At 38.7% G+C, this 15,862-nt stretch overlaps 1 protein-coding gene across 7 annotated transcripts in view; it reads left to right on the top strand.

Moving 5' to 3' along the window:
- Positions 1 to 15,862, top strand: part of LOC113515767 (resistance to inhibitors of cholinesterase protein 3) — a 62,976-nt gene that overhangs the window by 20,012 nt on the left and 27,102 nt on the right. For 6 of the 7 annotated variants that reach the window (XM_031909775.2, XM_031909772.2, XM_031909771.2 and 3 more), the window contains one exon: positions 5,903 to 6,081. In XM_031909775.2, coding sequence (XP_031765635.2) covers positions 5,903 to 6,081 — 179 coding nt within the window. The remainder of the gene's footprint in view (positions 1 to 5,902; positions 6,082 to 15,862) is intronic. The other variant, XM_031909773.2, reaches the window with a different exon arrangement.

Genomic DNA, 15,862 nt, shown 5'->3' with positions numbered 1-15,862 from the left:
AAAGATTTGATTACTTGTTTATAATGGATGAATCCAAAAACTATTTAATCGACTTTAAAAAATATTTTATTGTACGTACAGAAAGTTACATTATCAGCGAGTAACAGGTTATTGACCGTGTGGTCCCGGTATAGAATAGGCCACCTCCTCCTTTCTTGTCGTAAGAGGCGACTAAGTGAGAGCGAGGGATGGGCAGCAACGTCCCTCTTAAAACATCTCCAAAGCCTAATTGCGATTGCCAATCCGCCTGCCAAGCGTGGCAACTACCCCCAGAGGGGGGCTTATGTTTAGCAGTGGACAGCTGATATGATGGCGATGATGAATCGACTTTATATCTTTATATCTAAATGAACGCGTTAATTCCTGTCTCTTAATAATCATTGCTATAAATTACCTACCACCAATGGTTATAGAATTGCGGTGACTAATATATATCAATATCTATACATTTTAGTTACGGTATTTTTATATTGACTAACGACGAATATGTTAAGTGTTTGTTATCCAATATTTTTTATTGAAATTAAGAAACCGACCGAAATGAATATCCGACTGGTACCTACGATATCGGAATGGGAAACCCTTTTTCCCATTCCGAAGTCCATCCCTTTGGACATTTCCAAAATACTCGTACCCAATATATAGATATTGGTGATATATAAATATTACCCATGCTCTACTCTAGAACTTTTGTAACACATAGATAGAATTTATAGTTGTACCCTTAGATACAGAGTCGTCAGCATTTAATTATTTCCGCTGTATTTAACTTATGTAAATTTGTTTTATTTTGTGTAACCGTTTCACCGAGAATGCTGTGCTACCAACTCGTGAATTAATCGTTTTCTTTGTCCGTAAACACTGTCATGTGATTCGAATTTTAAAATCAAAACGTCACTGTGAAACAGCTAGTGCAAGTGTTTACATGTCTTCGTCTAAAATTACATCTGGTTTTCTAATGTCAATAATATTTTTATACATATAGTGTATATAAGGTGAAATCTTGTGTAAACAATTAAATATATGAGAAATAAATTTAATATTTATTTAGGAATTACAATTAACAAAAATACTATGCTTTTCGACATTTATTTATTTTATTATTATTATTCGATACTATGCTTTTTAACAATACATATTAACAGAGAATAAAAAAACGTATAGAGTAGAGAGTTTTATAGTCTATGCCACTGTGTCTATGGTCTCGATCATATACGAATAATAAAAAAGTTGCGTTCAATATTTGTATTCTTAAACTTCATCATAACAATTTTATTACTTCTCATTTAAATTTTGTCTCCATTTTTGAAATTTAGACTTCATTAACTATTGGATTTAATATACAATTCCTAAAATACTAATACTAATTATAAGTAATCTCCCAACGCACCACACCGAGGCAGCGTACTCAAGATACTGGCAGCATTACCATTTTGGATTGCCAAACTTATGTTTTGGGCAAAGTTACCAGCTCTCGGGTCACAAGTAACCTAGATGAGGCGCGCTGCGATCGTCCGATAAAAATTCTTTGCATCTAGGCCCCACGGGCCCATCGTCTCTACAGCAAAGGGCAGAAAAATTTTATTCACGATGAAAAATGTACTTGTATTTTTTTTTTATAATACAAAGAGCAAACGAGCATGCGGCTCAACTGAGAGTAAGTGACTACCGTCGCCCATGATCACCCGCAACACCAGAAGCATTGCTGATGTGCTGCCGGTCTCTTGATGAATGAATTAGTTAAGGGGCCGCCTGAAAATCAGCGCTATATAGGTACATCTCGTTGGAGGTGAGCTGTGGCGGCTCCAGCAACCAGCAAAATGAATTGGTTTTTTTTTTTCTTTTTTATTGTTGTTGTTTTTTTTTTACCTGTTATTCTTGTTGTTGGTAATACAGACTATTTATCTATTTATCTTTTAAAAAGGAATATGCTTAAAGGTTATGATGTCGTATCGGTTCGGAAATATTCACGTTTTCAGCGGTTGACTTGGTGTTTTTTTTTATTGTATTTTGGTTTTTATTTTAAACATAACCATGCCAGTTCTGTTGGCTCCTAATTTATACACATACAATTTATATACATTTATTCATAGCTTATCAAGATTAGCAGTAAAATAGTTGGCTGACTCATCGCCAAGGTCCCTGGTATGTACTAAATTAGGAAGTGACCAGTTTTCGACAGTCGAGCGTCAACTGTCCGCTGCTTGCATCGCATATGTTTTAGCCTATTTAATTAGTTGCTATGCCCGCCGGTTCTACAAGCGATCGAAATATCTCCTTTACCAAATACTCTATCCTGGTCCTCTTAGTTTTTTAATTTTAATGGATGATAATGGAATGGTAGCCCCTCCTGCGCTAACGGTATACGCTGACAAGCCACTAGTGAGGGATGATAAGTGAGAATGAAAAGGTAGGTCCAGTTAGCCTATCGCAATGAAAACACCTGATATTCATTACAATGGTTTCCAGGGGGGACCATATGGAGGTCGATCTAACAGGGTATATTGTAGGGGGGAGAAGGGATTGATTCCCCCCCTCCCCCCAGCACCTACTTGTAGATTTGCCGGTATTTGCACTATACTATACTGCTAACTAATAACGGGCCTACTGTTAGATCTCATTACTAACAACTCTCCCCTCCAACGTTAAAAGTTGTCTCGTTCTATTTTATATGAATGTACGGTAGCGTAAACGTATCTATCGACAGATTTGTTAGTCATTTATCTCGGGTGGTAAGGTCACCAGTTATTACCAAATTGCCAAGAATATAATAAAATTCCCAGCGACAGAAATTAGCAGCGAACTCTTTAAAAGGACGAGCACTATAGGTCTCTAAAGGTCGTTTAACTATAGATCGAAATAAGATGAGATAGTCCAAACATCAAATAATAAGTAGATTTTGCATCTCAAAGAATACAGCGACCGTAACGAATATTGATTAGTAATGTCACATGTTTTTATTCTAAAATGAATAACATGCGCCGATGGTCGGCGTGATATGTCATAGATACATTTAGATTTAAAATATTTGAATTTAGAACGTGGAATTGTCTATTATTTGCAACATGATGCGATAGGGGGAAAAAGGGATTGTTAGTAATGGAGATTGAGAATCCCATTGCTAGCAATATACCCAACCAGGTCGACCTCCTCGCGGTTCCCCCTGGAAACTATCATGGTTAATTCCTGATGAATTCATCTTGATGGGCTAACTGGCCTGTTTTGATTCTCATCTATCACCCTTCACTGGTGCTCCGCCAGCGTATCCCGTTAGCGCAGGCGGGGTTACCATACCATTATCACCCATCAAAAAAAAACCTGATGCGGTATTACCAGGGGAAAAGGGATTGTTAGTAATACGGTCTAACAACCCCATTGCTAGTAATATAACCTATCAAATCGAACTTCACACGGCTCCCCCTGGAAACTGTTGAATTCGTCACAATGGGGTTAGCCCATTGTGACGAATTCAACATGGTAACCTGCTTTCTTTCATACTCATCTATCATACGTACTGGTATCCCGCCAGTGTATACCGATAGCATAAATGGGATTCCCATTTCATTTTTATTCATAAAAAATGCGGTGTTTTACTCCGATAAATACAGTGGCTTTAAGTTTACAAAATTTAAATGTTTAAATTGTAAATATAAGTTTTAAATTCTTTTAAGTTGTTAAAATGTTAATATGCTACTAGGTATATAGTTAACGAAGATATCGTGTACATACAACCAGAAAAATACTATATAAATACCATAATATAGAATTAAGAACCTCCTCGAAGTCTCAATATTGTAAATTTTTTTTTTTCAAAATTTGTGTGAGCGTAAATAATCTAGTTAAAATATTAATGGAAAATTATCGAACCCTATCTATATTATTTTGTAGCTGAATTAAGAGCTGTCTAATATACATACACTACAGGAAATTTAAGAACTTACTGTATTTGTCGTTTCCGACAATTGTTTCGGCTTCATCCGGAAGTCTGATGACGTTAAATGTCTTATAAGGAAGAGTCAATGAAAATAGAAAACATCCCGTACCAATTATCTAGATGAGTGACGGTCTTCCCCCGTACGTTTTTCAAGGCAGTTTCTTTCATGTACAACCACACTTTGGAATTAACTCCCAGCAGTAGTATTTCCGAGCTGATACGACAACGTAACTTTTAAGAAAATAGCATAGTTCTTTTTAAAAGGCCGGCACCACACTTGCGTTTTCTTTAGTGTTGCGGGTGCCATGGACGGCAGTAGTCACTTACCATCAGGTGAGTCGCATGCTCGTTTGTTCCCGGTATTATTAAACAATAGATGGTTCATGAGCTTTGAAATATACTCGCAATGCATTACAGATAAAAACAATAGCTCTAGTTTAGATATCTTAGATGCCCTTCAAACCAGCGAAACCTAATTGCCTACCTACGAGTTCTCGCCTTCAAGAAACGAGTTCGAGGCTTGGTCTTGTATTGGCGCACGCATTGTATGTAAATAACTTTCTTTTTTAACATCATACGCCATTACCGAAGGGCATATAGCTCAATTGCAGTTGTTAGCACTCGGCGTCGATCAACGAGGACAAGCGACGCTGGGAAGTGTTATTATTTGAACGGGTGACCATTTACTCGAGCTTTTATACTTACATTCCGTTCGATTTTGGTTATTATTCCAATATTAAAATTAGGTCTCTAGAAAAATTAACGAGGAAGTCGGACTTTCTGGAAGTACTGGAATTCGGTAAAGAGTTACAGGGCCAATGCATCTGGTGATGGACGTGCTCACGACTGCGGTCCTGACCAACTTTTTGTCGGCGTTCCTTATTCGGTAAACAAAGGTCATCACCTCGATACTGCTCATACCATTCCAATTTCATATATGTGAAGCTTATTTATTTTTGATGGCATAAAAAGGGTCATCGGAGTTCTACGCTGTTGACTCCTAATAATAGGAATTTGAGGCCATCATTTATTAATTCCATAGCGCCTTTTCGGGCTTTTCGGCTTCGGCGCCTCCTTGGATTTTGGCGTCGTCGTGCGCCTCCCAATCGCGTATTTCCTTAAGGCCGGTACTTTGTCGACTGTTACCGTTTTGGTAACGGTGACTCTCGATATGGCCACATTTCATCGAGCATATTAGAATGTATCGTCGCGTAGAGCGTGCCTACCGCCATCACCCGGATTTGTTGGGTTGGTTGGTGGGTATGCATTTTTGTTTTATTTTTTTATTACTAATATGGTTTATAAGTTCTATTATTATAACACATTATGGATGAATAATGTATTTTAATCATTTGTAATGTATTTTGTTAATTTGATTAATACCCATGTACTGACTGTTGATGTTTATTTAAATTAAATACACAATTGTGTGCTGTGTAAATTTAAAATAATTAACCGCATGGATTGCTGAATAATTAATTTTGATTAAAAATATTAATATAGCAAATAAAGTGGGGAGGGTGTTGTAAGTAACTGGGTTTTTTTATGGATGATAATGGTATGGTAACCCCGCTCGTGCTAACGGTAGAAGCTGGCGGGGCACCAGTGGGTGATGATAGGTGAGAATGAAAAGGCAGGTCAGTTAGCCCACCGTGTTGAATAGACTTGTAATTTAGCACGATGATTTCCAGAGGGGACCACGTGGAGGTCAACCTAATAGGGTATATTGTTAGCAATGGGATTGCTAATCTCCATTACTAACAATCCCTTTTTCCCCCAACTATCGTGATTAATTTCTGATTAATTCGACACGACGGGCCAATTGACTTGATTTCATACTCGCCAATCATTTCTTACTGATACCCCGCCAGGCTTTATCACCAGCATAGGCAGGGTTAAAAATATATTTAAAAATATAATAAATAAATATTTATATTATAGTATATTAACAAAGTTTATTTTTTACAGCATTAAAACAAGAGCGGTCACCCATTCGAGGGGCTGCCCCTCATCCAGCCCTCCGCGAGAGGGGGCGAGCGATCCCCGCCGGAGTGCCGACGCCCCCGTCGAGGGGCCCCGCGCCGCTGCCGCCCCACGTCAGGGTACGATCCTCACCCCTATCGGTGTACTTTGAGCTGGATATCAAGGTCAGTTGACGGAGTGATAGTTTGTGAGGCTTACCCGCAAGATGGCGCCTTGGTTTCCAATGCTGACACAGATCTACATATCTAAGAGGTATTCTTGGATTCTTGAATTAACTTACAATTGGCCATTGACCCCATAAAGGACTGTAGTCAGAAGTTATATTTCATCTATTTTTATATGGCCATATTGCACATTAAATGACCGTGAATAATTTTAATGATTAATTAATAAACATGAACTGAAAGTTCTGATGTTTTGTTTAAAAGTAAAAACCTATTTTGTTTAAGGTTTTACTCAATTTATCCTTTTAATTTAATTAATCTGTTTATTAAACTTATATAAATACTCCGTTACATATATATATATATATATTGAGGGAGACTTTGTACAAAAGTCGATTGCTTGGGTACCTCTGTCCCATTCGTGTTTCAACCGTGAAGCAGCTGTGTTTGCATGGCTGTATTTCGGTTTGAATAGTGAATTTGCTGGGTACAGAGGGATAACACCTGTGTCCTCAGGAATGGCAATGCATGGGGGGTATCATGGGCGAAACAGTATACTCTGTTATGTCCATGGTACTGCTCATGTCTATAGGCGACGGTTACCACTTTCCATCAGGTGGGCCGTCAGCTTATTTGTCATTCTAAGTTGTATAAAATATATATATATATATATATATATATATATATATATATATATATATATATATATATATATATATATATATATATATATATATTGTAACTAAAATATACAGATATCGCTATATATTACCCATCCTTAATTCGTTTGATAAAACTGATAGACAATACGAGTTATATCTATGTCATTCAAGTCTTTGTCAGCAATTGTGGACTTTAACAGTTCTAACCTAAAAGCAGCTTGCAGCTACATCTGATAACTAACTTGTGTTTGTTATTATGTGTTGTTAATCTATAATATTACTAATATTTAGCCGTGTGGTCTCGGCATCGAATAGGCCACCCCTTCCTTTCTCATTGGTGTCGTAAGAGGTGACTAAAGGAAGACGAGGGACAGGCAGCAGCGTCCTTCTTAAAACATCTCCAAAGTTTAAATGCGATTGCCACGAGTTGGCAACCGCATTTTGTGCCAAGCGTGGCAACTACTGGTAAAATCCCCCCTTATGGGGGAGGCTTATGTTCAGCAGTACAGGGTACAGAGGAATAACACCTGAGTCCTCAGGAATGGCAACGCATGGGGGGTATCATGGGCGAAACAGTATACACTGTTATGTCCATGGTACTGCTCATGTCTATAGGCGACGGTTACTACTTTCCATCAGGTGGGCCGTCAGCTTGTTTGCCATTCTAATTGTTATTCCTCTGTACCCAGTAAATTCACGCCATATCCTACCCTTCAAACCGAAACAGCCATGCAAACACAACTGCTTCACGATTGAAACACGAATGGGACAGAGGTACCCAAGCAATCGTCTTTTGTACAAAGTCTCACTCTGGTATTACAAACAATAGCATATTTTACGTCATTCCTAAAATAGTTCATTGTTTGGCATTATTATAATATTATATTTTTAAGATCTATTCAAACGTGATTCATTATGTTAACATACAAAACCTATAATGCAAATGAAAACAAAAAACAAGCTAGTTTCATACGAGTTCTGTACATTCCGAAAACGACATATTATGCGCATGTTATGAGGCAATTTCAAAGTAAGCTACACAACCAAACAGTGTACCATTTGAAGCGACCGACAACTGCGCGTACGCATCAGCTGACGATGTCGCTTTGAGCTGTGGCACAAGTGGTGGACGAGAGCGGTTAATTTTATATATATTTAATATTTAATGAATGACCGAATGAGTATGCTTTATTTGTTACGTACAATATAGGGGATAAGTAAAGCGGTCTTATTGCTGAAAGTAATATTTTAATTTCAAATTGATGACATAAAGACAACAAGGGTAATGCACTATTTAACTCTATTGCAGGGGTGGGCAAATATTTTGATAGTCGGGCCACATTGCAGATGAAAATTTGACCCCGGGGCAGACAGTTTTTTTTTTCTAATTTTAAGTTTAATTTTTGCTAAAGATGTCAATTAATGAATTTTAAAACCAACATTTTTGAATCAAAATATTTATTTATTAAGTTATAATAACTAATAAAATTGTGCGACTATTATACATACTGTAATTGTTTAATTATCATAATTATATTTTCGAATAGGAAGCGTTGAAAAGAGCGGTTGCCCGGTAGAAAATTTTGGCTCCCACCGGCCCTGATAATGTATCGCTTAATATTTTATTTAAAAATTTTTATGCAACTATTTATGTTAGACAAAAACTAATATTTGTGTTTTTAATAATAATATATACAATGCTTCAGGGGCCAGACAAAATTCTACCGCCATGTGCCCAAGTCTGTTCTATTGTATAGGGATGTCCTACAGTATAAGTAGCAAAAATAATAAGTGCTAATATATAAGAGCTAATACGATACTATATATTACCATGATGTTCAGGAGGTTTCGTATCTATATGTGTATATTTTTTTTTTTTTTTTATACAACTTAGAATGGCAAACAAGCTGACGGCCCACCTGATGGAAAGTGGTAACCGTCGCCTATAGACATGAGCAGTACCATGGACATAACAGAGTATACTGTTTCGCCCATGATACCCCCCATGCGCTGCCATTCCTGAGGACTCAGGTGTTATTCCTCTGTACCCAGTAATTCATATATTTCATCCTATAGTGAAATTGAAGTTATTAACATCTTTTTTCAATTCGAAAGCTAAAAAAAATTAAATTAAAAAAAACAACAACCAATAAATTTGTGAATAAATGTTTTTTTATACCAGATATTTTGATATAATTGTAAAAAAAACTTCATTCGATTATTATGGTGTCCGTTTTATTTTCAATACATTACATTAAAAATACAATCTACTTTAAAAATACAAACTGGAAAACAAACGATTTTTGAAGAATCGATCTTTAAAATTTCGATCTTTTTGGAAATCGATTTATAAGACTTCCAAAAATCATCAGTATAGAATAGTTTAAAAAATCGACATTTTTCGAAAATAATTGCCATCCTTATGCAGAATTAAGTTATTTGATTTGATAACTAGACCTTAGTGGTCTCCTACGACACATTTCGATATTGTCCACTACCGAAACATATAATCTACTCCGTCTCCGCTCGTGTGTTGCACCGTAGCCGGTTAGAAAGAGTCAACTGTTACACGCATGATGTCATACTCATTATTTTTGGGGCACCGTGATCTTGTGCCAGTACTCGCTCAGCGCTGCTCTTATCTCGCATCACGTCTCCAAATCCCCTTGTAGAGTATAAAGCAAGGGTCAGAGAATGTGCTTATATTCTTCTGTTTCTTTCCGACGTAGCGGCTTGATGGAAGAAATGCTTAGGTTAGAGCGGAAAGGGATTATTAGTATTTGGGATCTAACGCTTCCATTAACGCAATAACTACCAGTTTAGCTTACGTGTAATTAGATCGACAATGTTCGACTAGTTTCGAAATCAATTCGTGATCCTTAGTCATGAGTGACTGATGCTAACACGAGCCTGACTGGGGAGGAAGGGATTGTTAGTAACGGAGACTGAGAATCCCATTTCTAGCAATATACCCAACAAGGTCGACCTCTTAGCGGTTCCCCCTGGAAACTATCATGGTTAATTCCTGATGAATTTATCATGATGGGCTAACTGGCCTGTTTTTATTCTCATCTATCACCCTTCTGGTGCTCCGTCAGCGTATCGCATTAGCGCAGGCGGAGTTACCGTTACCTTACCATTTTCACCCATAAAAAAAAAAAACACGAGCCTGACTGTGCCTCGGCGCATTGAAAATAACAATAAAATTTAAAAATAAAAGTTCCATTACTAGTAATATACTCTATCAGGTCGACTTCCACGCGCTTCTCTCTGGAAGCCCTCGTGTCTTTTTAAATAGGTGATAATGGAATAGTATCACCGCCTGGGCTATCGGTATATGCTGGCGAGGCTCCAGTAAAAGACAATAGATGAGGATGAAGCAGGTCAGTTGATCATCGTAACGAATTCAACAAGAATGGTTCCAGGGGGAACCACGTGGAGGTCGACTTAATAGGGCATATTGCCAGCAATGGTGTTGTCAAATTCCATTGCTAACAATCCCTTTCCCCCCAGTGAAGTCATATTCATATGTCGCGGTGCACTCAACTACCAGTACAGTATTATATTATCTGTGGTCCAACTATCGTTTGTCACAATATATCTGTCCAATTTACATAACACAGACGCAAAAATGTATCCGCATTATATTTGGAGAAAAATGCAAATACGTTGAACGTGAGGTGTGCTGTTTAGACAAACGTTTTCACTACAAAGGAGCGAGGTGACAGCCCGCCTTAATGTTCACTTGTCAATTTGTATTGAGTCGCAACTTGCGAGTGACTTGCGGACCATTTTTAATCGACTTCAAAAAAGGAGAAGCTATTCAATTGGCTTATATTATTTTTGATGTACGTTACCTCTTACCAGAGGGAGACTTTGTAGAAAAGTCGTTTGCTTGGGTACCTCTGTCCCATTCGTGTTTCAACCGTGAAGCAGTTGTTTGCATGGCTGTGTTTCGGTTTGAAGGATGGGATATGGCGTGAATTTACAGGGTACAGAGGAATAACACTTGAGTCCTCAGGAATGGCAACGCATGGCGGGTATCATGGGCGAAACAGTATACTCTGTTATGTCCATGGTACTGCTCGTGTCTATAGGCGACGGTTACCATTTTCCATCAGGTGGGCGGTCAGCTTGTTTGCCATTCTAAGTTGTATAAAAAAAAATTATGTCATTAGTAAACTTTATCAGTAGTTTAGTTTTTAATTCAAAATGACGAGTTTAGCCACAATAGACGACTGTTTTTTTTTTCGTGGAATACATTCTTAAATAAGAGGCACCCTTCAAACCGAAACACAGCTATGCAAACACAACTGCTTCACGGTTGAAACACAAATGGGACAGAGGTATCCAAGCAATCGACTTTTGTACAAAGTCTCCCTCTGGTAATGCTAAATTAATGCTAAAACAGTGGATATTACTTGTTAAAGAGCGCTACACTTAAATTTGAAATATTTTAAGAAAGCAGCTTATATTTTTTAATTTTATCAATATACATTTTGTTCTAGAATTTCCAACCTGTTGAGCCATACTCAAGAATAGTGCGTATATAAAGTAAAACGAGCTCTACGGATAAACATATATATTTAGTTTCGTAAAATATTGACATCTCTCTCACTCTTGGTGGAGTGAACGAGTACAGAGTAAATTACAGTTTTCTCTGACAACAGTGTGGTTGTTCAATAGATTTCCAATTCGCGAGCAGCTAGCAAGTGCAAAGACAAACAAACCGTAGCCGCCGCTGGCATTGGGCGCGACCCACATCCGCGGCCTAGACACACAGCGTCAGAAATAACTAGCAGTGACACTACCGCGCGTGTGGTCAATCTATGTATATGCATTATGCCGGGGGGGGGGGGGGGTATCATTTCTTTAATAGATGATAATGGATTGGTAACCCCGTCTGCGCTGACGGTATACGCTGGCGGGGCACCAGTGAGTAATGATGAATGAAAAGGCAGGTCAGTTAGCCCATCGTGATGAATACACCTGGAATTCAGCACGATGGTTTCCAGGTGGATGGAGGTCGAACTGAAAGGATGTATTGCTAGAAATGGATCAGTTAGACCTCATAACTAACAATCCCTTCTTCCCCCTTATAATTGGGATATCTTTTTTTTAATAGATGATAATGGAATGGTAACCCCGCCTGCACTAACGATATACGCTGGCGGGGCACCAGTGAGGGATGATAGGTGACAATGGAGAGGCAGGTCAGTTAATTTTGTACGATGGTTTCCAGGGGAGGACCGCGGGGAAGTCGACCTGATAGAGTATATTGCTAATAATGGAACTGGTAGTCCGCATTACTAATAATCCCTCCTCCCCATGATGGGAGGTATCATGGGTGAAACAGTATACTCTGTTATGTCCATGAAAATATATACTATACATAAAGGTACAAATGGCGGTCTTATCGCTAGGGCAATCTCTTACGGATAACATTTAGTTAAAGAACAGATAGAAATCTTAGCCAATTTTGGTAACTCTATTTGTATATTAATTAATGGGGTTTGTTAGTTATAATAATAGTAACTCCCATTTTTTTAAGATTCATGGCACTATTTTCTATGTGGAGAGAACTTTTTTTTTATACAACTTAGAATGGCAAACAAGCTGACGGACCACCTGATGGAAAGTGGTAACTGTCGCCTATAGACACGAGCAGTACCATGTACATAACAGAGTATACTGTTTCGCCCATGATACCCCCCATGCGTTGCCATTCCTGAGGACTGAGATGTTATTCCTCTGTACCCAGTAAATTCACGCCATATCCCAACCTTCAAACCGAAACCCAGCCATGCAAACACAACTGCTTTACGGTTGAAACACGAATGGGACAGAGGTAGCCTGTACCTTTTAAACATAGTCATTAATTCCGCATTCTAATTTGAAGTATTTTTTACTAACGACCCGCCCCGGCTCCGCGCGGGTAGATGAACGCCGATAATGCAATTTGCTATAGATAAAAGAATTTTTAAAATCGCTTAAATATTTTTTAAGTTTATCTATTAGTAAAGATACTGATGCCTTTGCACGGATAGATTGAAATTTCAAAAATAACATACAGCCTTGTGGCCGTATGGTTCCGACATAGAATAAGCCACCCCTTCCTTTTTCCCGTGGGTGTCGGTAAGTGGCGATTAAGGGAGGGCTCTCTAAAGCCTGAGGGGGGAAGGGATTATTAGTAATGGTGTCTGACCCATTGCCAGCAATACATCCTATCTGGTCGACCTTCATGCGGTTGGAGCGTTGACGTACGCTGGCAAAGCACCAGTGAGGAATGATAAGTGAGAATGAAAAGGCAAAGAATGAAACGTCAGTTAGCGCATCATTGTGAATACACCTGGAATTCAGCACGATGGTTTCCAGGGCGAACCACGTGGAGGTCGACCTAATAGGGTATATTGCTAGCAATGAAGCTGTTAGACTCTGTCACTAACAATAATTTTCTCCCCCTATTTATCATGGTTGCTCGTATGCAAAAGTTGCAAGTTACTCAGCGAGCTATGGAGAGGGATATGCTCGGAGTGCTGCGTGACAGAATATAAAATGACGATATCCACAAAGAAACCAAAGAGACAGACATAGCTCGAAGTAAAAGCATGCTGAGTTGACAAAAGACTGGTCGCATATCTCGAAGAACCGACAACCGATGGGAGAGAAAGGTTCCTGAGTGGTGATCCTGTACGGACAAGGGTTTCGCCAGTAGTTGCCACGCTTGGCAGGCGGATTGGCAACCGCAGTTATGCTTTTATGATATTTTAAGAGATACGCTGCTACTTAACCCTCGACCGTTAATCTCCCTTATTGGCCTCTTACGACACCTTCGGAAAAGTAAAGGGTGGGTAAAGTAAAGGGTAAAATACTATGCTGGGAGCACACGGCAACCTATCTACAAATGTTACAAAAATAGTTTATTTACAGCATCCGATTCAAAGCGTCAAAAAACATACCTACCTCATATTTTGATAACCGCGAAGTTTTGGCGAATTACGCAGTTCTGTATGAAAACATCACTGAACGCAATGAAGGTTACTAACGACATCGATCCGATGTAGTCTCGCGACTAAATTGTCTTTGGTACCCATTACTACTGGCACTAGATCATAGGGTCTCCCTCTGGTTATTATATCTAATATATAAACTTCTCGTGTCACGGTGTTTGTTACCAAACTCCTCCGAAACGGCTTTACCGATTTTTATGAAATTTTGTGTGCATATCGGGGGGTAGGTCTGAGAATCGGCCAACATCTATTTTTCATACCTCTCAATGATAAGAGTGACCCACCCCTAAATATTTTTTTTTATTTATATTTTATTATGGTTTAGCATTGAAAAATACATACAAATTTGAATTTTCACGCTTTTACGATCAACCCCTGTTTTTTAATCCCGATTTTTATATGCCTCAATAGGGTTGCAAGATTACAATCGAATATAATAATTGTAGTAAGATAAATTTTCATGTATAGTTCTAAATTTATAATTTATGTAAATATTTATTTAAATTTCTGTCTTGCACTACTACTGCCCACTCACTACTTCCTATGCCACTGCGTTAGGTTGACTGGAAGAAATCTCTTTTAGAGATAAGTTCGCCTTTGCTAACATTGTTATTAACTTATTGTTGTTACTGTATGTTTTAGTGCAATAAAGAATATATAATAATAATATAATAATAAAAATTATGTATATGGTAAAACAACGTTTGCCAAGTCAGCTAGTATATGTATATATATATAGTTTAGTATATTTATATTTTTATTGCCTATTTTGTTCCTGTGATCCCGATATAGAATTGACCACCCCTTTCTTACTCGTGGCTGTCGTAAGAGGCGACTAAGGGAATTGAATAGTCGAGGAATGGGCAGCAGCGTTCCTTTTAAAACATCACCAAAGCCTAACTGCGGTTGCCATTCATCATCGTCATTCGTCTGCCAATCGTGGCAACTACTGGCGAAATCTTCCCAATAGGGGAAGGCCTATCTCCAGCAGTGGACAATTATCGGCCGGTGTGGTAATATTTACAATACAAAAGCCGATCGACCTGTCTGATGACATATCTGAACAATGGTGCAGTAATAAAACAAAAATGCATTGGAAAATGTTGAAATTAAATTATAACTAAATAGTTACAGGCGTCATCATCATCATTTCAGCCTTTAACTATCCACAAGAGCGGATTTTGCTAGTAGTTGCCACGCTTGGCAGGCGGATTGGCAACCCCAGTTAGGCTTTGGAGATGTTTTAAGAGACAGACATAGCCCGAAATATAAGCATGCTGAGTTGACAAAAGACTGGTCACATATCTCGAAGAACCGACAACCGATGGGAGTGAAAGGTTCCTGAGTGGTGATCCTGTACGGACAAGGGTTTCGCCAGTAGTTGCCACGCTTGGCAGGCGGATATTTGTAGGTAGGTTGCTGTGTGCTCCCAGCATAGTATTTTACCCTTTATTTATCAGCTTAGGTGTCGTAAGAGACCAATAAGGGAGATTAATGGTCGAGGGTTAAATAGCAGCGTATCTCTTAAAATATCATAAAAGCATAACTGCTGCCCATTGTCCATTAAACAAACATTTATACACAATAGGAGCCACAGACAGCCCTCTATGTCGAGGCTGTTTCGACGCCGAAGAAACGGCTGCTCACGTAATCCTGGAATGTGAGGCTGTGGCCCATCAACGTTTAGAAATCCTCCAAACGGTGAGGTCGCTCCGTGAGGCCTGTGAAGAACCCAGGAATCTTCTGCGCTTCTGGGCGGGGCTAGGCTGGCTGTACTAGCCACGACTCATACGCACAACGGCCCAAATGAGAGGCTAAGCGCGGAAAATAGAGTCCTTTTCACATTCACATTCACAACTGCTAGCCCATCCCTCGTCCTCCCTTAGTCAGTTCTTTCGACACCCGTGAGAAAGGAAGGTGTAGCCTATTCTATGCCAGGACCACACGGCCACAGGTGTATCTTATCATAATATTCTATATCATTAACAATGTTGTAACACATTCTATTTTATTCGCAATAAACATTTTGTTATTTTGATTTCGGATTGTTCGTTCTTGACATATTTTCACGGCTCTCGCAGTGCGTTTTTTAGCACGTTGTTCTGCGTA

Source organism: Galleria mellonella, unplaced genomic scaffold, assembly GCF_026898425.1.
Source record: "Galleria mellonella isolate WM207_F2 unplaced genomic scaffold, CSIRO_AGI_GalMel_v1 utg63, whole genome shotgun sequence".
Taxonomy (NCBI): Eukaryota; Metazoa; Arthropoda; class Insecta; order Lepidoptera; family Pyralidae; genus Galleria; species Galleria mellonella.
The sequence above is the reverse complement of the archived record's forward strand: the minus strand, read 5'-3'. Positions and strand labels throughout refer to the sequence as shown.